We start from the raw sequence: 24,552 nt of genomic DNA on the forward strand, positions 1-24,552 counted from the left end.
TACTACAGTATTATCAGCAGGGACTGCAGCTATCACTGTGTAGTTGACACTTCTACTCATCCATTACAGAATGATGTGGTACAGAGAATATGGGTTTTTGAGTAAGATGGAACTGTGTTCAACCGTTCTTGCTGCTAGACCCTAACAAACAAATCCAAACTCTTTGTGTCCAAAGGCTAGTCTTTACCTTGCACATTAAATGCCCGTCTCTGTAAAAATGTGGTCTATATTACTTCCCTCACAGAGTTGTCATGAAGCAATGTCTGTATAGTGCTGGGAAATGGCATGTGTTCTCGTTGAGGAGGGTTTTAATCTAGTGTAAGAGCTTGGTCTTCATGTCACTCAACACTATCAGCAGCATGTGACACAGCTGATCACACCGTTCTCCTTGAAACGCTTTCTTTGTACTCTCAGAACTCTCTTTCCTTTCCTCCTGCCTCCAAGATCTCTCCATCTTAGTCTCCTTTGCCGAATCCTTCTCATCTTCCTGACCCTTAAATGAGGGCACAAGTCTGGCTTCTCTATCAACCTTTGTAACTAGATCATCTTGTTCAGTGTTATGGTTTTAATGGAGTCTTACTCCAAAATTTCCATCCCCAGCAGAGAGCTCTTCTATGAAGTCCGGATCCACATGTGCGGCTTCCCACTGGACATTTCCATCTGGGAGATTAATAGGCATATTAAACTTAACATGTCCCAAACTGGACTTTTCATTTCCACACCGTTCCTTTCTTGGTAAATGGCAGATCTATTTTTCAGTTGCTTAGGCCAAAAAACTTTAAAATGATCGTAATCTCTCCCACATCAGTCTACTAAAGAAGTCTCTTGGCTCAGGTATCATATATATCTAGCATCTGACTGTGTCTTCCCTCCTCATCTACAGTCATTCTGGCTCTAGTAACTGTTGTCTTCCATCTGAGTCATTGTAATACCCTCCTAACAAATCTCCCTGCTTCCATGTTGCCCCTACTCCTCCTCACAGCCGCCAGAAAGATCATCCTTTTACAGCATAAGCTAGCATGTCACTTTATCACAGACTGGGTCCCCGGAAGCAGACTGAGGTCGTGTTTAGCATGAAGGACTTTTTCAAAGGAGTGCTGTTGGGGGTCAACATTTGTAGAAGGGAGTGGAAGGATCAGGCTTCAGCAGAAGTCAACAGGTTATGCAGGCCCAGTGATAGTCTTGGCCAACCACATGTTGGTCTTTCAAGCTGGAAGGGCTCTTCAAAGTTGTCTCAAGTTGGGCTAAGATAGCCAGGTCTTTATAGTCCCTCATCAGCCAGTCTTGGCTGTGGTCTGTTCCATGAAGGCTATATGCTCTGGCAAAGCAGCCTGCTGTAGCTGAGGCCGTCCTGAAAGGGTCATTACCAGTCAGCCAGTAGCACTTCCAGACAGCAGGCGCTCGCTGAAGGGGGATGTGGGTAGTACAGCACAGGTTCCGCCTCTCCTCTGTTCTCTCTGTGGCTCTCCGTCTCATTCAGAATCAGATCCAATGTCTTCGCCATTTCTTTCTGCCGTCCTCTCCTCCTTCAACGCTTCTCTTTAATCGCTCTCTAAAGCCACACTTGCCACCTGGTAATTCCTTAAACCTCTCATCAGTACACACCTGTCTTGGCGCTTGTTGTTCCTTTTACCTGCTACTGCTGCTAAGTCACTTCAGTTGTGTCCGACTCTGTGCAACCCCACAGACGGCAGCCCACCAGGCTCCGCCATTCCTGGGATTCTCCAGGCGAGAACTCTGGAGTGGGTTGCCATTTCCTTCTCCAATGCATGAAACTGAAAATTGAAAGTGAAGTCACTCAGTCGTATCCAACTCTTCGCGACCCCATAGACGGCAGCCCGCCAGGCTCCTCCACCCATGGGATTTTCCAGGCAAGAGTACTGGAGTGGGGTGCCATTGCCTTCTCCGTCTTCTACCTGCAGAGCTCTTCAATTAGGTATCTACAGGGCTAGCTCCTGCACTTCATTCAAGTCTCTACTCAAATTTCACTTTATCAGAGGAGCATTCTTTCACCAACCTGTAGCAAACAGCACACTGTCCTTTCACTCTGTTACCTTATTTCCCTTAGTTTCTCTTTTTAGCTCTTATTTCATGACCCAACATAATTATAGTTTATTTATTTATTATCCGTCCATCTGCTCCCTCCATTTGGAAATGAGTTCCATAAAAGAGGGGACTTTGTTTTTATTTATTGCTATATTCCCAGGGACTACAACAGTGCCTGGCACATTGTAACTGCTCAATAAATATTTGTTAACACAGTTACTTGAGGGGCAGCGCAGTATTCCATAGTAAACAAGAGCTAGGGCCTTGGACTGAAACAAACCTAAATTTTACTTGTGGGTCTACTTATAATCTGTGAAATGTAGGATAAGGTATTTGCAATCTCTGCATTTGAGCTCCCTCAGCTGTAAAATGTAGGTAATTATAGTACAATGGCTACATAAAAAATTTGGGGTGAGGCAAATGGGATAATGTGTATAAAGTACCTGACATATAACACTAAGAATTTAAAAATTGCTTATAAGCACAGGACCTGGCATCTAGTGTGCTCAAGAGTTGGTATTTTTTTTTTAATCACTTCATGATAAATACATGGAATAATATGTGGTCAGAGTAGTTTTTGATGAACACAGACTTGTTTAAATGATGCAAAGAAGTTCTTGAGTTTTTCATTTTAGAGTGCAGGGTAGCTAGCTTGGGCTAGTATCTCACTCTTGTTAATAGGGAGAAATTTGGTTTAAATCAATCTCAATGACAACAAAAATGTCAATATGTGGTGTTGTGAATAAGTGTTCTTTAAGCACAACTTTGTCACTTTATACATGAATTTATACACTATGTCTAAGTCCATTCAAAGTTGCACTGTCTTCTAGGTGGGCGAAGAAAAATTTCTATTTAAAGGAATCGGGATTTCTTGAGAAAAACAAATCATTCTTTTGTAATCCATTCTATATTATTATAATATATTCTAATTCTATGTATATATAATATATAGAATTCAAATTCTATATATAATTCTATTATATTATTAGAATATTCTATATTATTAGAATAATGATTCTAATTAATCATTCTATAATTGATGTTTTGTAAATACGGATGTTTGCATCACCAATTTCTGAAACTATGTATGAAAAGAATGTTGCAATGCTTCTTATAAACAGTGTATATTTATTGCATGAAGGCTTCTTCAGCAGTTTTATTGATAATGAAAATGCAGGCGAGAAGTCAGAGGGAAAAATGTATTAAGCTCTTGTTTATCTTGTTTATATACAAACAATTAGAAAATGAAAAAGAAAAAAATTACTTTTGCAAATTTTATTTAAATTGTTACTAGCCTACACAAGTTTTTTTTTTTTTTTTTCAATCGAGTAAATGTTCCTCTTGGCAGTAACAGCAGAAAGAAAAGGTGTGAACACAGAAAGCGAAGACTAACTTTTAACGTCTGCTGTAGCCCCCTCGGATTAGCCTAAAAGCAGGCGAGCAGGAGAGGTAGCCTAACCAGAGCAGGAGGGATACCCAGGTCACCAACCACAAGGGCCACCGATCGAATCTATCCGGAAAACCACTGTTTGTAAAGTGTGAGGAAATACCAGCTCGCCAATCATTTCTTATATTTTACCAATCGGCGTGTATTAAAAAGATAGCTTTACGTAGCAACAATAAGGAGAAGGCAATGGCAACCCACTCCAGTGCTCTTGCCTGCAAAACCCCATGGACAGAGGAGCCTGGTAGGCTGCAGTCCATGAGGTCGCTAAGACTCGGACACGACTGAGCGACTTCACTTTCATTTTTCACTTTCACCCATTGGAGAAGGAAATGGCAACCCACTCCAGTGTACTTGCCTGGAAAATCCCAGTGACGGGGGAGCCTGGTGGGCTTCCGCCTATGGGGTTGCACAGAGTCGGACACGACTAACGTGACTTAGCATTAGCAACAATAAGCGGAGAAGGCAATGGCACCCCACTCCAGTACGCTTGCCTGGAAAATCCCACGGATGGAGGAGCCTGGTAGGCTGCAGTCCATGGGGTCGCGAAGAGTCGGACACGACTGAGCGACTTCACTTTCACCTTTCACTTTCATGCACTGGAGAAGGAAATGGCAACCTACTCCCGTGTTCATGACTGGAGAATCCCAGGGACGCGGGAGCCTGGTGGGCTGCCGTCTACGGGGTCGCACAGAGTCGGACACGACTGAAGCGATTTAGCAGCAGCAGAAGCAACAATAAGGGAGACCTCTGCCTGGATAGCATTGTTTTCCACTAAAACAGGAAGCAGAAACAGCATCCAATCGGCGTGCCTTTCGCAATGGCCAATCAAATTTCTCCTTACATTGCGGCGCTGGGAAAAACGGAGCCGGGCTCTCTCGTCTCCCGGCGAGTGTCAGCTAGTGTTACTTGCGGGGCCGTGTGCCCATGAGGTTGTTTTTCTTAACTGAACACTAAGGGACGCTCAGTTCGGTCCATCACTGTGCTAGCTGGATTTGCTTGTATTTGTTCCTAGCCACTGCTCAGGTAATGCACTCCCTTAACCAGGAAATTAAGGCATTCTCCCGGAATAATCTCAGGAAGCAGTGCACCAGGGTGACAACGCTAACTGGAAAGAAAATTATAGAAACATGGAAAGATGCCAGAATTCATGTTGTGGAAGAAGTAGAGCCAAGCGGCGGGGGAGGTTGTGGTTATGTGCAGGACCTTAGCTTGGACTTGAAAGTTGGTGTTATTAAGCCATGGTTGCTCCTGGGTGAGTATATTTGATTTGCCGCTAAATCGTTGAGTTCTTTTAACCATATCACTTCTTTTTTCCTCCTAGTATATAGTAGTCTGTGCTGTCAGCTAAAAGCGCCAGAAAATTGAAATGTTTCCTTTTATGGATTAGGAACTTCCACTAGCTGCCTGGGACTGTTTCTGCCACACTATGAACCTAAGAGGCATAGATTCTAGTAGCACATAGCACCTGGTATTTGAATTTTAGAAAAGCGTTTTTCCTGTTTTTCCAACTTGTCTGGAGGACAACACATGGATGGTGTATTTTATTGGATTATGAAAGGATATAGCCTTAAAAGATTATCAAAGTAAAAATAATGCTTTTATTAGGCAAGACTACAAGTGATGAGGGTTGAAGTTGTAGAAAAGTTAATGCTTGAAGAGACAAGTGCTTGTTTGCCTGCCCTGGGATTGCAGCTATATGGAGTGCATGCCTCCTGTGGCCACATCTATCCTTGGTGCTTGTTTTTGGACTGTTAAGAAGGTGGATTGTTATTTTATAGCTATGAGTCTGATGGTTTATGATTTCTTGTATTATGATGAATAGAGATTCCCTGCACAACGCATAATTTACAAATAGCAAATGAAGCACAGATATGAGTGTGCAAACTTGTTAGCTTGGCACAAACATGATGCAGTGTTCTTAAAAGATAGTCAACAGTGTTTTAAGTAGGTTTGAATAATTTTTCATTTATGAATAGAGAAATTAAGACTTGGAAAAATCAATGATTTTTCAGTATTTATATAGCCAAGCCTCTCTTGTGTAAAAAGAACACTGAATTGGGAGTCAAGAATAGCCAGTGAGATGCTGTGTGATGTGCACACTCCTTTTAAAAGCTCTGTGAAACAGAGATCATTAGCTCCATTTTTCAGATTGGAATTGAATTTAACAATTGGTTAAATAACTTGCACAGCTCAAGTCTGATAACACTCCTGCTCTCCATCATTAACGTATACTGCCTCAGAGTCCAGGCTTTCAGCCTCAATCTTCCTACTCTACTTATAGTAGATGAGCCAGTGCAAGTTATTAATTCTCTCTAGTCCTCCAAGAGACCATCTGTAAAGCTGAAGTAAGGATATCTGCTTATCTTATAGGGTTGTCCTAAAGTTGTTGCAAAAGTTTTTTGAAACGTATCAGTTGCAGTATACATTTGAGTTATTTATTGTAGTATGTATTGTGTGCATTGTTACATGATCTGTTTTTAAATTCACCAAATAATTATGTCCAGTTAGTTTCTGTAGCCCAGTGAAAAATTTAGTGGGTCATTTAGTTAGTCTGAAAATTTCACCCAGGATTTGCACACTGTTTCTAGGAAAGGAAATATATCCAGGCACGTTTTTTGGTTATGTGGTTCTATTGTAGTAATAATGGTTTAAAATAACTATGGTAGAATTTAAAAATATCTTTCACTCTTTCAGAGTCTTCATGAACTTTGCTTATTTTTTAAATCTAGACTTATGCAAAGTGGGCTGATCAAGGTACTATTCTGACTGGCATTGGAACCTTACCAGGATCTTGAATGAGTGGTGGGAGGGACTTCTGAAACTAGTCCTTACATGGTCTCCTCTTTGAATCAGAACATGAAATATTCCTTTCTTAGGGGAAGGATATGGTTACAAGAGAGGGAGATGGTTGCAAATAACTTATTCCCGAGGGACCTATGGATGGTTACATTTAAAGTTTTTCCAGGTGAATGATACAGGGATTGTTTCTAGGTTGCTTCAGAAAACTTCCTTATCTCTTCAAAGCAACACAGCTCCCACCTAGCACTACATGAAATTAAATATTGTTTTGGGTGATGGATAAAGAAGGTGGAAAGCTATACAAATATGATCTGTCTGTTTCAGTTTGCTCATAAATTCACCCAAGCTCCTGCATTTCAAAAATCTTACATAGGCCCTTGAAATACCTAACAGGTTGATAAAAGATCATAGTTAGTATTTTTGTCCTTGGTTTTGCAAATTATATTTTTACAACAAATCTCACTGGGACTTTTCTTGAATCCAACTTGATTTGTAAAAGTGGAAAATTCCTTTTCTCTTGGGTAGTTTTAAAAGGTACACTTACTTCTTGGCTATGTCCATTTTGTTACAGAGTCCCAATCGGTGACATCTTGAGATCTTTGCTTCAATTCCAAGTGAAAATTTGGGAATCCTTTACAAGGTTATAAGGGTTTCCCTGGTGGCTCACATGGTAAAGAATCTACTTGCCGTGTGAGAGACCCAGTTCAATCTCTGGTTTGGAACAATCCCCTGGAGAAGGATATACAATCCACTCCAGTTTTCTTGCTACAGTCCATGGGGTTGCAAAGAGTCGGACATGACTGAGCGACTAACACATAAGATTATAGAGGATTTCTAATATCTAGAAAACTCAATATTTTTAGAAGGCAGATAATACATTAAATTTGTAAAGCTCTTTATTTTGTAAAATTCTTTCATGAATTTTATTTTACCTTATCAGTATAGAAATTTATGCTACTATTTCTATCCATTTGTGAAAATTCAGTCCTACAAATTTCCCCAAAACATTTCTCTTTAGAATATTATTTATTTCCCTTTTTGTAATGTAATATCTTTTTGGTTTGTTTCAGTAATAACTTTTTTGGTCTATTTCTGTGATGATGAAAATAGAGATTTGTAAATTAAGACATGCTACATCAGAATTTATGCAATATTTGGTATTTTCATTAAAAACAGAAACAATTCTAGAGATCTTACATAGCCTAATTTTATGATACATATGATTGCAAAATACTGAACTTGTTAGAAGTCCCAGCTCCAATAGCATGTAATATGCTTTCTAAATCAGTTACTTCATCTATAATATTTCCATAATAATTTTTGGCCAGGGTCATGAATATTATTGGGTTGTGTCAATGTAAGATATAACTGTACATTATTATTATTAAACTTATTTCTTTAGTTATAGTCCTATTCATCAACTTCTTTTTCTGTTATTTAAAATTACCATAAGTTAAAATTGATTTGCTATTCAGTTCTATTAAATTTAACACAATCATAGATTCATGTTGTCACTGTTAAAATCATAAAATTCTTAAAATTAATATTTCTTTAAAATGTTAATTAAGGTAGTTTATAAAAGAATACATTCTACTTTTTCAAAACAAAGGTTAAATAACATATTGTTATAATGATTTAGAGTATTTCTTTTAATATTAAGTGTTTTTCCAACAAAAGCTTAATGGAAGACTGCAACACAAAGCTACTTAATTTGGAGAAAAGCTAATGTTTATATCTAGAATTTAGAGAGAAGTAACATGAACTGAATACTACCAAGTATTAGATGAAACACACAGGACAATTACCTAAAGTCCATTTGTACTGACTAAAATTATCCGGCCACACTATTAACACTCTCCTTGTGTTTGAAGAGTCAGTTGCTTTGGTCTCAAGAACACTAAATTTGAATCAATGTATTCATTGTCTGGAAATCATTTTCAACATGTAACAACCAACTCTGAAAAATGACTAACTCATTCTGTTTGAGGTGTATATGTATTTAATGGAAATAATGAAAATATCCAGCTTCGAGAAATACAATAATGACAGTTGAGGGAAGAAAAAAAAGAGTTTCATTCATGCATGTTTCTTTCTTTTCTTGTCTTTTTTCTCTTGTAAGAAATAGAGTGGAATTATTATTTAAAAGATACCGTACATATAAAACCACCAAATTTCAGTTAACTTACTTGAACCCATTTCTTCTCCTGGAGATGAATAGGACTACCTACAGAAAACTGAGAGATTATTTTTATTTTTTAATTATTAGGTACTTCAAATGTGTATAAAATTATAGACTATAGCAATTACATATCTACCATTAACAAATGTTAATATTTTGATAGGCTAAGTTTTAAGTAGAATAAAGTTGAACGTAGATTCAGTAAGGAGCCTGTGAGCTTTGTATTACCAAGAGAATATTGGCCAACCAGCATATTGCTGACCTTCCAGCTACCTAAAATCACATGGTAGAAGCTGGCAGATTTCCCAGACAGTTAAGGTGAAAAAACCGTTTTCTGTAGAAATGGAACCTAATTCAGGAAAGTAAAATACTTGAAATCTTTAAATAATAAATGCCCTATTTTTTCAGTTGTGTAACTCACTTTAGTTTAACTAGTTATTCTCCTGTATAAACTTGCTTATTGACTAGAGTCATTTTTCAAATGTAGGAGATCTGGAAAGCCAACTTTCAGAGGGAGCAACTGGAAAAGGGTACAGCCCTAGTTGTGCATGGAACGTGGGTGGAACTCTGTAGACCAACAGTGTTTGCTCTAAGCTACTAAGTGTTCCCAGACGAGCTGGCACTAGATCATTTTGTGGGTGTCTTTTTAAATATTCTTTTCTTCAGTTACAAAAGAAATCGTGAGCGTGAAGAAAAAAGTCACCTATAATCTTACTGTAACATTTTGTTCTATATACTTCCTGCCCATTTTTAAGCATATACATTATTTTTGTTTTTACAAAAATGATTGATGTTTTGTAACCTGCTTCTATCACCTGATATATTGAAAATATATTTCCATGCAATAAATATTCTTCTACATTTCTCATTTCAAGGGGCCGTATATATTTTCACGGGATATTCATCAAAAATATTCATCCTGTAAATACTTTTGGACTCTGAAATCCCACTTCTAGGAATTTTTCCTAAAAGTTCTGGATATTGCAAAGATTAGCTATTAGGATATTCTTCACAGTATTGTTGGTAATACAAAATAAACCCCACAGAAAGAAAACATCAAAAATCCACCCAAACCCAATGCCCCATCAATGGTCCAATTTTTCTAGAAACAATTCCTAGAAGTGGGATTTGAGTCCAAAAGTATTTACAGGATGAATATTTTTTGATGAGTATTCCTGAATTATCTTTCAAAGAGTTGGACTCAGGTCCTCCCAAGGTATATTTCTTAAAATAAATGAATAACTAACAGAATTGTTACAAAATTCAGATTAAAAGTCAGGATAATTATTTTTATGTTCAAGGTGATGTGATTTATTTCTTATAGGGTCACAAGATGCTGCTCATGATCTGGATACACTGAAAAGACTCAAGGTAAAAAGAAGTACTTCAGGAGTGTTCCAAGTTATTTACTGCAGCACTGTTTATAATAGCAAATTATTGAAAGCAACCCACATTTCCATCAGTAGGGAGCTGGTTAAATGAACAATGACAGAATGCTATATAGCTTTTAAAAAACACACACAACAGTCTTTAAATACTGATATGAAAGGATCTGAAGGACATTTTTAAACAGGGCCAAAAATCCCCAATGTTGCCTTTGTGTAAGAAAAAGAGTAAATAAAATATTTGATATAAATATCTATCTTATAAGATATAAATATCTTTTAAAGATACTCTAAAAGAATATATAAGAAATGGATAAAGGTAGTTACTATATAGGTGGGCAATAATGGAGTGGAAAAGAACAGGTTGAAGAGCAAGACTTCTTAATTGTTTAAATAAGGTTTTGATTTTTGAATGACTTCAAAAAATAAAATTTTGATATTGCCTAAATGTAAGGTTTAAGTGAGTTAACCTGTGTGCTTAGCACATACTAAGTACTCAATGAAGGGGCTGTTCTTATTATCCCTATTTTAAAGGGCATCCCAAGGTCAATGATTGAAAGGACCTCTGAAACTGCATTTTGGAAGTATGCTTCATTCCTAGAAAGGTTTTAGGTTAGGTCCCTAACACTACCATCTTGGGCTTCCCTGGTAGCTCAGATGGCAAAGAATCTGCTGCAGTGCAGGAGACCTGGGTTTGATCCCTGGGTTGGAAGATCCTGTGGTGGAGGGCATGGCAACCCACTCCAGTATTCTTGCCTGTAGAATTCTTTGGACAGTGGAGTCTGGCAGGCTACAGTCCATGGGGTCACAAAGACTGGGACCTGACTGAGTGACTAATACTTCCAGCACCACCACCATGACCTGTGACTTAGTACAGTTCTTTTCAAGCAGGATCATTGAATCAATACACATATAAATTGCATTTCCAAGCGGCTAAACATTCAGAAAACTAAGATCATGGCATCTGGTCCCATCACATCATGGCAAATAGATGGGGGAACAGTGGAAACAGTGTCAGACTTTATTTTGGGGGCTCCAAACTGACTGCAGATGGTGACTGCAGCCATGAAATTAAAAGACGCTTACTCCTTGGAAGGAAAGTTATGACCAACCTAGATAGCATATTCAAAAGCCGAGACATTACTTTGCCAACAAAGGTCCATCTAGTCAAGGCTATGGTTTTTCCTGTGGTCATGTATGGATGTGAGAGTTGGACTATGAAGAAAGCTGAGCACCGAAGAATTGATGCTTTTGAACTGTGGTGTTGGAGAAGACTCTTGAGAGTCCCTTGGACTGCAAGGAGATCCAACCAGTCCATTCTAAAGATCAGTCCTGGGGGTTCTTTGGAAGGACTAATGCTAAAGCTAAAACTCCAATACTTTGGCCACCTCATGAGAAGAGTTGACTCATTGGAAAAGACTTGGATGCTGGGAGGGATTGGGGGCAGGAGGAGAAGGGGACGGCAGAGGATGAGATGGCTGGATGGCATCACCGACTCGATAGGCGTGAGTGTGAACTCCGGGAGTTGGTGATGGGCAGGGAGGCCTGGCGTGCTGCAGTTCATGGGGTCGCAGAGTCGGACACAACTGAGTGACTGAACTGAACTGAACTGAAACTACCTAGACGTTGGATAGTTTAATAGCCCATAGTATTTGTAAAGCACTTTTACCTTTCAGCAAGTTTCCCCAAGATTCTCATTTTGTCATCTTCATAATCCTGTGATAGATAGGAAAGCTGTATGCTGCTAAGTCACTTCAGTCATGTCTGACTCTGTGCGACCCTGTAGACGGCAGCCTACTAGGCTCCCACGTCCTTGGGATTCTCCAGGCAAGAACACTGGAGTGGGTTGCCATTTCCTTCTCTAGTGCATGAAAGTGAAAAGTGAAAGTGAAGTCGCTCAGTCGTGTCCGACCCTCAGCGACCCCATGGACTGCAGCCTTCCAGGCTCCTCTGTTCAAGGGATTTTCCAGGCAAGAGTACTGGAGTGGGGTGCCATTGCCTTCTCCAAGGAAAGCTGTATAGATACATATATATTCTATAAGTGGTCAGACCTCATTTTTGGTCTTTGGGGGATTAGAATATAGTTCTAAAGACAGGGCAAACACATCAGTATCATACGACATTGGAACATCTATTACGTAATTAAAGGCAGAGTCATACAGCCCTGGCCAGAGGTTCTCTTGGAGTGGGAGGGTAACTTGACACAGCCTGAGAGGCCATCACAGGGAAAGCAGAAGGACATTTCAGACAGTCTCTTCTGAAAATGTTCTTCCCTTCTGTCTAGAATTCTCCCATCTCTCCTCTTGAGCAGATTAGAGGTTTATTCCTGTTGTTTTCCTCCACAAGGCAGTTAGGTTTGTAAGTAGCTTATGGCCCTCTCTTCATGCGGTCTAGTTCCCTGAATATCTTAATCAATACTCTTTTGGCTGTGGACCACAGAAACCTGAGCAACGAGAGAGAATGCATATGATGATCTCAGGGCGGGGAGATGAGGGCAGAGGGAGCTCTTTGGAAGCCGGGAGGAGAGTGGCTGTGCCAGAGAATAGAAGGCCATCCGCTGGCACACAGCCCCTCTCTGCACATCTGCTCTTCTCATTTGGAAGCACTTAATACAGAATGGCTGTCTTAAAGCTCCTGAGTTTGTGGATTATTCTAACTGTCTCGTACACCTCTTTCTAAATTTCTTAAATCAATCTAGCTTAAGTCAGGTGTCCACCGGAATCCAGTTAGCTGTGTTGGGGGAGGGAGCAAGGCACTGCCAGAGCCACACCTGTGAAGATAGTAGGGGCAGGAGAGGCAGAATCTGATCCATTTAGCCTTTGGATCCTCTTAACGAACTTCTCACATGGCTTCTTGCATTTGCTTGGTGGACTCCAGGAAAGGAGCTTGAATGCGTAGATGGAGGAGGAGGTTGCTCACATGTGCCATTTGAAAGCAAATCTTTCACGACCATCCCACCTTTCAACCAGACTAATTCATCAGAATTTCTGGGATTGAGACCCTGTGGCATTGATGCTTTTTAAAACCTCATTGGGTGACCAGTCACCTTGAAACCAAGCCCAGCGCCCTGTGGTGTGACTTGCTGTCCAAGTTCAGAAGCAGCAAGAGAATCCAAAATTCAGGGTGTACCTATTGAACTTTTAAAAAGCTCACTGGGTAGTTCTGGTGTGTAGCCTCACTTGAGAACGACTGTACTTACAAAGAATACAAAAGGAAAGTAGGGAAATAATTATTGAAAGGAAAGTTATTGCTACTAATGCATGTCCCTTTAATTTTTTTATGGACATTAATTGATTTATTCAATAGATATTTTAAGTACTTTCTGTGTGAGGTTTCCTGCTCACTCACAATGCTTACTTATAAAAGTGAGTAGGCTAAATATGGTCCCTACCCTGGTGGAGTTTCCAGTACAATATGGGAGACGAACTCTAGGTGATAAGGGCTATTGTAAGGCACATAGAGGGTACTATAGGAGTATACGGGCTTCCCTGGAGGCTCAGTGTTAAAGAACCTGCCTGCCAAGCAGATGTGGGTTTGATCCCAGGGTTGGGAAGATCCCCTAGAGAAGGAAATGGCAACCCACTCCAGTCTTCTTGTCTTGGACATCCCATGAACAGAGGAGCCTGGTGGGCTACTGTCCATAGGGGTCACAAAAGAGTCAGACATGGCATGGCGACTAAACAACAATAACAACAAATATGAGTGTGTAGAAATAGCACTTCTGGTAAGGGAGGAGGCCGGCAGAGAAGGCTCCCTGAAGGACGTGTTATTCAAGTGTGCGTGTGTTCAGTCGTGTCTGACTTTTGTGTGAGTCTTTGGACTGTTGCCCAGCAGACTCCTTTGTCCATGGAATTTTCCAGGCAGGAATATTGGAGTGGGTTGCCATTTCCTCCTCGAGGGGATCTACCTGACCCAGGGATCGAACCTGTGTCTCTGGCATTTCCTTCACTGCAGGCAGATTCTTTACCACTGAGCCACCTGGGAAGCCCAAGTGAGTCATGCTTAAATTATGTATTGTTACAGATCTCAACACCTCAATTTAATTAACCTAATTCATTAACCTAAGTAACCTAGTTAGGTTTAATTTTATTTAAACATTATTTTTTAGGTTTAATTAACCTAATTCATGTGAATTTTTGAAAATTATCTTTTTTTTCTCTAAGGTGACTCATATTCTCAATGTTGCGTATGGAGTTGAAAACGCTTTCCTCAATGACTTTATATATAAGAATATTTCTATATTGGATCTGCCTGAGACCAATATCCTGTCTTATTTTCCAGAATGTTTTGAATTTATTGAACAAGCAAAAATGAAGGTAAGTTTGGTACCGATTCACAGTTCCTCAAGAACAGAAATTTTAAAATACTGGTCCATTCTCCACTTCTCTCTGTAATGAATATGTAAGAACTATTATTAAGTTTCCCTTTCAACAATATTTCATTAATTCCTATAATTATTTAGTCCTCCAGTTGCTCTTCTTCCAGCGAGGTACTTACTTTTAACTTTATTTTCTTGCATTTATTTACTACTACTATTTTGACTGCGTGGGTCGTGACTATGGCATCGGGCTCTCTTTTGCAGCCTGTGCGCTTCCCTCTAGCTGTGGCACTTGGGCCCCAAAGTGCGTGGGCTCTGCAGTTGTGTGCAGGCTCCAGAGCGCATACGCTCTGTGGCTTGTGGCACTCAGGCTCTCTAGTTGAGGAACACGGGCTCACTAGTTGGGGCACCTGGGCTTCGTGGCCCCACAGCATCTGGGATCTTTGTTGTCACAAAGATGTGTGGATCGAACCCACATCTCCTAGAGTGGAAGGCAGATTCTTAACTACTGGACCACCAGGGAAGTCTGTATTCTTTAACTTTAATTTCTCGTCTTCATATGCCTTCCTAAGAAATGTTAGGATTTAAAATTTTCTGCTCAACTGGGTTGGCTAAAAAGTTTGTTTGGGTTTTTCCATAACATCTTACAGAAAAATCCGAATGACCTTTCTGGCCAGCCCACTACTAAGGTTCCTTTTGATCATCTCTAACCATCTGCCCTCTGACCACTTTGCAAGGTAATCAGGTGAACTATGGAACAGAAGCTGCTCTGGTCCTTAGTGTATTTATGAAGATGAATATTACTAAGATTGTTTGAAAATGCTGATCAAAAGCTGTCCATTGGTTCTCTGATTTTAGAAGACCCACAGAAAATACAATACTTTAATCTTGGTACTAGATCCAAGGGAACACTCTGACAGGCAGGGCTTCTAGGTTGGCTTTACCAATTATTATGCCTTGAAATTATATCATTTTTAGTCAATATATAATTCTTATAAAATTTATGTGAGATAAATAGATGGGAATGTAGAAGCACTTATAGAGAAAAGTTAACTGTCATGGAGCACTTGGCAATAAACGATAGTTAACATTATAACTTAATTAACTTCTAATGATTTTCCTTCTACCTTCTCTCCTTGCCTCTCTCTGTTTCTTCCTTTCATTTAGTAATATTTATTGAGTGCCTTATGTGCCCAACACTGTTCTAGATACCTTCCTCTAGATTTCTGAAAAAATATTAAACTATTCAACCTTATTTAATAGTAGATATTTGGATAAGAAAAAAGAAAGAGGTTTTCTAATTCAAAGCCTAATATTGGCCACTCTTTTAGCATGTGAAAAATTATATAGATTCTAGATTGTCAGATGCCAGTGTACCAGCTAATAGTCTTAGGAATAAAAGGGATAATGTTTCTGTGTTAGCTGCTTTTCTAAGGAGATGTATAATATGCCTTAGATGGTAATGGAAAAATGTAAACATTATTCATATTTATCTCCATATTAGACATGTCATATTAGACATTAAACATACACATGTTTCAAGTAAAAAGTGAAATGGATAATAGTTAATTAAAGTGGTCCTTAGTTTGGGTTTCTCAGAAAACAGAACCTGAGGCAAGGATTTAGAGCTGATGCTTCATTTGAGAGGTGTAGTCCCTAGGCAGTGAGAGTGAGAAGAAAGGGAAGTGACTCAGAAAGGGATGAGAACCAATATAAGGTGATGTTTTTACCCTGCTGAGCACAGCTTCACAGTGAGCTGATAGCAAAATAGCTGGTTCCTTGGCGAGGTGGTACCCAGGACATCCCCAGGCAGGGGATCCAAAGAAACTGCACCTCAGTACAGATTTTGGGAAAGAGAGAAGAGAGAGAATTTATCTGCCGGGCTCTCTGTCAGCTCCTGTTTCCCATTGGTCAGAGTTTAGGCATGGAGAGGTAACTAACCCTACAATTCCAGGTTACAGCACCCCACTTTTTCAGCACCCACCTTGAAGCCCTGTGGTATGACTTGCCATCCAAGTTCAGAAGCAGCAAGAGAATCCAGAACTCAGGGTGTACCGGTCTATGCAGAGACTGACGTGGGGGAAGAGCCAGGTATTCTTAGGCAAGCTGAACTCAGTAGGCCTACGGGAAATAGCCACAGAGGTGGCAGCTGAGGTGGAACAAGCTGAGGGTCCATGAGATCAAGGGAATCTGAGGAGATGCCTGAAGTGTTTCTGCTGTGAGATATATATATAATATGTTCTGATTTCTCAAGCCTTATGTGTTTTACTGGAACCTGAGCCTCAGCGATTATTTCCTTACCCTGGAAACTCTTTATCGTTTAGATAATGCACATTTAACTTTAGCAATAGAATTTTGAATTTTCTTCATTCTTTTTTTTTTTTTCCCCTAGAAGAAATCTCTTCATGATTTTGCCTGTTGTATATTCAGGTATTATTAAATGCGATTACTCTGTGAATTGCCTATTTCAGAACTACTGTTCTAGGCCCTAGTTTGTTGTTTTCGTCTTTTCACATACAGCTGCCAAATAGAATGTCTTTCATTTCCCCATGTCTTTCCTCATTTTTCTCTGTAGTTATAAAACCCTGTTTGGTTTCTCTGTCCTTCCTGTATCTCCCCCTAATGTGTTATCTGCCAGGCTTATGCCCAAAGGGACAGAAATACACATGACATGGTAGTAGTAAGATAACTTCCATAGGTTCAAGAGTTCTTTTACTTGAGTATTTATTTGATCCCCTTTTTTATGTGCAGAAGATTTTGTTAGTACAAAATGTGTATTTGATATTCCACATTTATTTTATTATTTATAAGATGTGATTTTTAAAACATGTAAGTGGTTTATAACATTGGAAAAATATAGATAAGTAAAAATCGAGATCATGCATTTTCACCAATACATATAGCCACTTGTAGTATTTTAATGTATTTTTCTATATATCAAAAGACTTATTTTTTAAAAAAAGATCTGAACTTGATCTGTCAAAAAATATGAGTTACTTATTCTGAGAAGGAGGAAGGGATGTATATTGCTGCCTTTAAGGAGCTAGCAATCTAATTGAAAAGCTATGAATAACAACATGAAAACAAAGCAAGCTATGTAAAATGGAAATACTATAATTCCTAAATGCCCATTGCAAAATGGTGACATGATTTTTTAAGAGAATGTTTTCTCAAAATGCATAGCAAAATTTATTTTGCTTAGCAGACATTTATGGAACACCTACTATGTGCCAAAAATTGCTCTAAGTACTAGGCATAAAAAGATGTCTTGGAGAGTCCTCCTGCCCTCCTCTCAAGCAGAGAGACAGGCTTCTTAGAAGCCATGGTTAGCTGGATCAACGAGAGGAAAAAGCCTTTTAAACATAGGACAACAGCAAATGCAAAAGAAAAATTGCTTTATAAATTATTTAATTGTCATTACTTTGAATTCTTGAGAGGGAATATGAAGCTAGTAGTTTCTTTGGAAATACTTTCAAGGGCAGTATGATACTCGAGGAATAAGAGGTAAATAAGTAAATTCAAAGGCTGTAAAAACTAACAGAAAAGTATCTGTTACATAAAGAATGTAAGAGAAGAAAATACTAACATTATTAAATAATAGCTAAAACTGATTACACTGTAAGACTAAAAATAAAGCTAGTTTCATTTTCAAAAGCATATGTGTAGATCATAAAATAGCAATAACTGATACATAGGAAACATTAAAAATTACACTGGAAGGTATCTCTTATTAATGTTATGAGCCCAAGTTTCTTTGGAAAATCTGATTTGTTTTGCGTTAAAAGAAGTTCATTAATAGTGGGACTTCCCTGGTGATCCAGGGGCTAAGACTCTGAGCTCCCACTGCAGGGTCCCTAGTTTGATCCCTGGTCAGGGAACTGGAGCCCACATGCCGCAAGAAATGATTAAAGACACTGCCAGCTGCAAATAAGACATGGTGCAGTCAAATACATAAATATTATTTTTTAAAAAGAAGTTCATTGGCAGTGTCCATTGGTTACTGTAATATGATTTTAAAATGTCTTAAGTCTTATTAAAAAGAGCCATTGTACAAAGTGAGAAAAGTTCTGTATATGCATAGTGAATATTTTTGTTTTGCTTTTCTTGTGCAGAAACAATATCTGGAAATGACTCTGAAATATATAAATATAAACAATTGAAACTGTCTTTCTGATATGAGAATTTTTAAAATATTAACTAATCTTGTGAATCATCTTTCTCTCTTGAAGTGAGATACACTTGCTACACTTGTTATAATAGTCTTAGGAAAGGAATTTTTCAACCGATGTATGCATCTAAGAACTACCTTGTAAAATAATCTAATAAGCCATGAACATATAGCATTGTTGATGTTTGCTTTGGGCAGAGAGTTTTCAGTTGTCAGGTTTTTTCTCCTCTTCCCTGTTCCTATGTTGTTTGTGTTGTATGAAAAGAAAAATCAAGAAATGAAGTAACTAAAATGACTGGTTCTGCAGGGTGTGCTCGCCATTCACTATGTTTCATTAAGATCATTAACTTTTAAAAGGCCTGAGATAAGCCAACCTGTATCAGTGCTGATCCATCAGATATATCACATTCATTTTTAATGCAATATTACCCCCATTAGCATTGGTCTTGCACTGTGTCCCTTTTCACTTGTAAAGTATCATTTGCAAGTTACCTGAAACGTTTTGCATTTATTGACCTCATGCTGGTGTCTAAATTACATTTTCCACTTCATGTTGTCATGAGCTATTTGAGTCAACATTTTACTGCCTCATAAGTTTAACTATTTTTTTAGGTCACTTCCCTCCAGAATAAAATAGATCCAAAGGAAGAACATTTTTTCCTTACTGATCATTTTATAGATAGATGTCTAAGCCAGTGATACGAGTTCTTTATAGGAACGGTATATGTACCTAGGATATGAGCTTTCTGTGTAGTTTATGATTGTGGTTTTATTTATATTTCCACATATATTTTCTCTGATTTTTCTCTTATTTATAGGCCTTTGGCTACTAAGTTACTAGACTTTTGTGTGTACTTTACTAGATTACTTCAGGGTAGTAAAAGATAATTTCAGAATTCCAAATATATCATCAAAGCATTTCAAACCTGGGAGGTGGGAAAAGAAGGTGTTGATTAATTGATTGATTTTTTTCCCCATTCATTCCCTACAGTGCATTGGTTTCTGATGCACTATATCAGAATAAACTGAGTCAAATAAATTGATAAAGTGAATATTTTTATCTTATAATTTTTAAATAGTGTAAGTTTTCAGTACAACTCTTCTTAAATAAATAATGAAGATTTTTGTTTGGTTTTATTATAGGATGGAGTGGTTCTTGTTCATTGTAATGCAGGAGTTTCCAGAGCTGCTGCAATTATAATAGGCTTCCTAATGAATTCTGAAGAAATCTCATTTACCAGTGCTTTTTCTTTGGTGAAAAATGCAAGGCCTTCCATATGTCCCAACGCTGGCTTTCTGGAGCAGCTTCGTACATATCAAGGGGGCAAAGAGAGGAATAGATGTGACAAACTACAGGAATTAGAAGAAGCAACAGTTCCTGAGTTACATTCTAGCCAATGATGGACAACTGTACTTTCTGAGTTGGTCTCTAGAGCCACTACCTTCCCTCCTTTTTTGGAGAGTAAACTAGTAGCAACCTCCTTTTCTCATGCTTTTTTTTTCAAGTGGAAATAGAGGTCAATTGATCGTCCTAAACTAGGGTATAAATAAATTTTTAAATTATATCATGTTTTCTTTAGTATTATAACGTGAGATTAAATGCTTTGATTTGCTAAGGAAAAATAACAATGTATTACCAATAATTGACTTCTGTAGAAAAAAAAGGTTTACATTTAATATCTATATTAAAGCATGAAAGATTAAATTAGTTGATTAAAACTTTTGGTAGTTTTCTATGCCAGTAACTATTTCCATGAAAGAAATAATGTGAAGTGCTGTTTGATTTACTACTTCAGAAGAAGGCTAATTTCTTTGAAAAGAGTTTAAGATTAAAAAATGATACCTTAAACCTCCCCCAAAAGGTAACCAAAATCTGAAGATTTACACAATACTTATGTAGTAGTTACATTATTCACAAAATTTGTATGTCCTTTTATGAAAATGCACCCGCTTTTCATTCTGATTTTTAACTTATATTCTGTTTTTTTTTAAAACATGTAGCTATGTTTGTGTAGCTATGCTCTCTTACATTATTGTGAGCGTATGGTTCTTTAATTAGGTGCTAGTCTCTTAAATTGTGTACTTTTTATTCTGGGTTCCTAGCATTCTGTTTTTGGATTCCATGTCATAATTATCTGATCCCCTTGAATCTGTAGGAAAGTGTTTCAACCTGAAGAATCATTTTTAAAATGTGGTCTGTTTTCTAGTTTGGTATTCTACAAGGGAACATATTTTTAAGGAAAGAACACTTATGGTTTTGTAAGAAATTTTGAATACATTTTTAGAAAGCCCAAAATCATTTACAATTTTATTTTTGGCCAGAGGCTTTGAATGGTTTCTTTTTTTTTTTATTAAGTCTCCTTGTTGGCAAGGCTAAACTCTGTTCATTATGAATTTGCTTAAAGATATGCTTTGAATTATTCAGAATAAAAATCCACTTAAAATTAATTATAATAATTAAGATTGAATTTAAGAGCTTTCAGGTAGACTTGCATGACTTAGAAAATATCATTGCCCTGTAGATTTTAGTAAGAAAATCCTGAGCTCTCCTTAGATACACATTATAGAAAGCAAGCATTTTCCTATAGATAAGTTGGAAAGTGCACATTGAGCACATCTGTGCATTTGAAAAAGAGGCTTTCTTATGCTGGCGGGAGCAAAAAGTAGAAGCGATAAATGCAAATTATGTTTTAAGATTGCTGATAGCCTGACAAGATGTCATCGTGTGCAAAGCTATGAACTTTCCATCTGTTAAGAAGCAGCATAAGTATAATCAACCTACAGTGAGCTGTCTGAAGCCTGCAGACAGAATCCTCTTAAATATGAGGCTGGCGTATGATATTGTCTTTATAGTTAATATTGCTGAGGATTTGCTGGGTAAACCTTGTCTGGTCACGTGTAAGTATTTATTTAAATACATTTTCCTTTGTTATTGTTATTTAGTTTTCAGCCATTAAATGTTGTGAACATGAAGCCTTAAATAGAACTTATTCCTTATGGATAGTTTAGTTTTGTCTGCAGTTATATGTTGTTGCCTGTAGTGATCTGGTTACAGTGCAAACATGTATATTCTGGCACATCTACAGAAGGGCATTGAGCATCAATTTTGTTTTCTTTTAAATGGTAGTAGTTTGCTGTATCTAAAATAAATCAGTGAAGGGAATTCAGTCTTTTAAATGAGGGGTATTATGTAAGGCAAGGATAGGTTATACATGTAACATGTTTATTTGGCTTCCCATGAGTATGTCACTGTCATGCCTAGTTATTCACAAAAAGGAGCTTTATTACTATGATTCTCTATTCCACATATTATAGAGAAAATGAAAGTGTTAGTTGCTCAGTCATGTCCGACTCTTTGTGACCATGTGGACTGTAGCCCACCAGGCTCCTCTGCCTGTGGAATTCTCCAGGCAAGAATGCTGGAGTGGGTAGGCATTTCCTTTCCGGGGGATCTTCCCAACCCAGGGATCAGACTTGGGTCTCCGGCACTGCAGGCAGATTTTTTACCATCTGAGCCACGAGGGAATCCTTCACATATTATGGACAGATCTCAAATATACATCTGTTTTGAGGGAGTGACAAAACTATTTCAGGGACTTTGTGCCTCTATTTTAAAACAGATTTTCCTATTTTAGAAAGTCTCCTTCAAAGGTAAATTCTCCAAAGACTCTGGAATGTAGCAACTATAAATCATAGTATTGTCCTTTTACCTTACACAATAAACTGGGTGAGTTAACACCTTTACAAGCAAACCCACAATACATTTAAAAAAAAAACAACAGAAATGTAGCACAAGGAATTATTTGACTTTTCCAGCTGTCCCTAAGTAGTTGACTTTTCTGCCCAAAGCCTCCTGAACATATTTAGTTACTTGTAGTTATTTAAGAGTTTAAAGCAGAAGATTTTAAGGTTTTATATTGTTATGTTACATGCAATGGTATTTACAGTGAACACATTTTTGGTTTGTCTTCATTGATATACTTAAAACAGTTTAAACTTTTCTACTTCAAGTGAAACTCTGACTTACTGTTTTGTATCCATATTTATAATGTGCCCTTTATTGTTTCTGGGTATTGATATACTTTATAAAAATAATAAATTTACTATTTCTCCCATTAGTATCTTTATTTCTTTGCGATTATTTGTTTTAAAAGACTTATTTGCCATCAACTTCTGGATTAAAAAAAAAATCTTGTTGGCAAAACACTGAGTTATACGTTTTAGAATATAAATTAGTTTAAAGGTCTGTGGAAATTTGATGCTCCAGCCACCTCAAGAAGTGAAAAGCTAAAGTCAGTTCTTGTAATTGGCATTACTGTGGATAAATTGGCAGTGAAAATTCAATAGCATATCTTAGTACTTTAAGTCAAGAGAAGATGCTAAATTACTCTCAGATTAAACTGAGATTTACGTTCTTCGTAAAACCTTCTCTGACCACCGTATTTCAAGCAGCTCCCATCCTTAGTACTTACATCTACCTTTCCCTGTTTTATTTACTGCATATCCTTAATTGTCACCAAAATTGTACGTATTTTCATTTATTTTGTTGCTTTTCCCATCAAAACTTGGGCTCCCCGGGAGAGCAGAGATTTTTACTATGTTGTTTATCTGTACCAGTGTGTACCCCATAATAGGCACTCAAACATTTCTTGTCAGAAAGAGAGGGAGCGGGGAAGGGAGGAAAAGAATTGATGCATGTTGCTGTGCCAGCTTAACAGCACCCACTGCAGGTCATAATTCATGCTCTGGCAAGTGAGCTGCAGTGTACATCTGCAGCCCCGGCAGACAGTGCCTGAGCGCGACAGCAGGGAACACTAGAAATAGGTCTGGAACAGGACCGCCTACACAACAGAAAACATGAGTGTCCTTTCTAATTTCTGAATAATTTGCTTTCTCTTTTTTGGCCATGCCCACAGTTTACAGGCTCTTAGTTCCCCGATCAGGGATTGAACCCGTGCCCCCTGCAGTAGAAGAATGGAGTCCCGGCCACTGGACCACCAGGAAATTCCCGCAATAATTTTCTACCAAAGTTATTTAGAAATTAAAAGTTGATCAAACATTCAGCAAGAGTATCCAGGATATGGTATTTTGCTTTCACTCAAGATATGAAAGAATAATGGCTTACGTGCCAATTACCCATTTATTAGCTCAGCTCCAACTCCACTCATAATTGTGTCTATAAAAAGGAAGATGGGCAATTTACATACCTTTCTCTTGACAGTGGCTGTGATGTTGAGCTTTCTCAGTAGAAGGTGCTGTGTGTTGGAGAGCCCTTTCAAGAGGAAGGGCCATTTCTACTGGGCTTGGTGTGCTTCCAAGGCAGGCTGCTGCAGTTCAGATAGCCTCCAACAGTGCTCATAGCTTCTCTGCCACCTAGTTAGGCCTCATTACTCCAGTCCTTTTATAATTAATAAACTTTTATATTAAACTTTCCCACTCTTATTGTGTGGTGTTTCTCCTGATGGACCCAGGCTGTCTAGCCTATAATTTACAGTCAATTATTTTAATAATTGTCCTTGTGGAGTGTTTCTAGCAGCAGGTCAAGCTATGTTATAGCCATGCACCTTATGATAATAAAGGCTCAAATGGCAATTAATGTTGTAGGAATATTTTTTGAGAGAATAATTCTATGAATATAAACAGTGTTCTGTGTAAGAAAGTAAGGGTATAAGTACAATGACCTGATTTTGCTAATGCTTCTTGTCTACAGAGTGGTGAATTCTTCAAAGTTAAAAAGAAAGCACATAAATAGTGTAATTTGCTATTACTCTTATGTTTTTACCCACTCTTCCCATTTGTATATCATACCAGGAGGAGAGGAAATTGCTTTCAGTGCTTGAACTGAATTCTCACTGCCCTCTTTGCATAGGCCAGTTGTGCTGCTAAATTTGTGAATCCACTTACTAATAGTTGCAATTACTGCTAATGCAACTTCAGAAACTCAGGGAGTAAATGAAGACACCTAATGTCTCACCACTAGTGATGTGTGTGTATGTGATGTCTATACACACACATATATATATATTTATTTTTTGTAATAGCAAATGCTTGTATAAGTGCTCACAAACAAAAAGTTCCCTACATTTTCTCTAGAATTGGCATACAGCTTACTATGTATAAGTTATAGCATTCTCCCTTTCCTCTTAAAAAAAATCTGGTATAATAATTGCCTATCTTCAATTTTATGACACTCTCACAGCATGCCTTAAA

General features: G+C 38.0%; 1 protein-coding gene across 1 annotated transcript; it reads left to right on the plus strand.

The window, feature by feature from the left end:
• Positions 4,350-22,021, plus strand: DUSP19 (dual specificity phosphatase 19). Its single transcript, XM_005675884.3, has 4 exons — positions 4,350-4,745; positions 9,796-9,842; positions 14,020-14,172; positions 19,486-22,021. The coding sequence occupies exons 1-4, from the start codon at positions 4,520-4,522 to the stop codon at positions 19,741-19,743; spliced, it is 684 nt and encodes a 227-aa protein (XP_005675941.1). The 5' UTR covers positions 4,350-4,519; the 3' UTR covers positions 19,744-22,021.

This window comes from Capra hircus, chromosome 2 (genome assembly GCF_001704415.2).
Source record: "Capra hircus breed San Clemente chromosome 2, ASM170441v1, whole genome shotgun sequence".
In the NCBI taxonomy this organism is placed as follows: Eukaryota; Metazoa; Chordata; class Mammalia; order Artiodactyla; family Bovidae; genus Capra; species Capra hircus.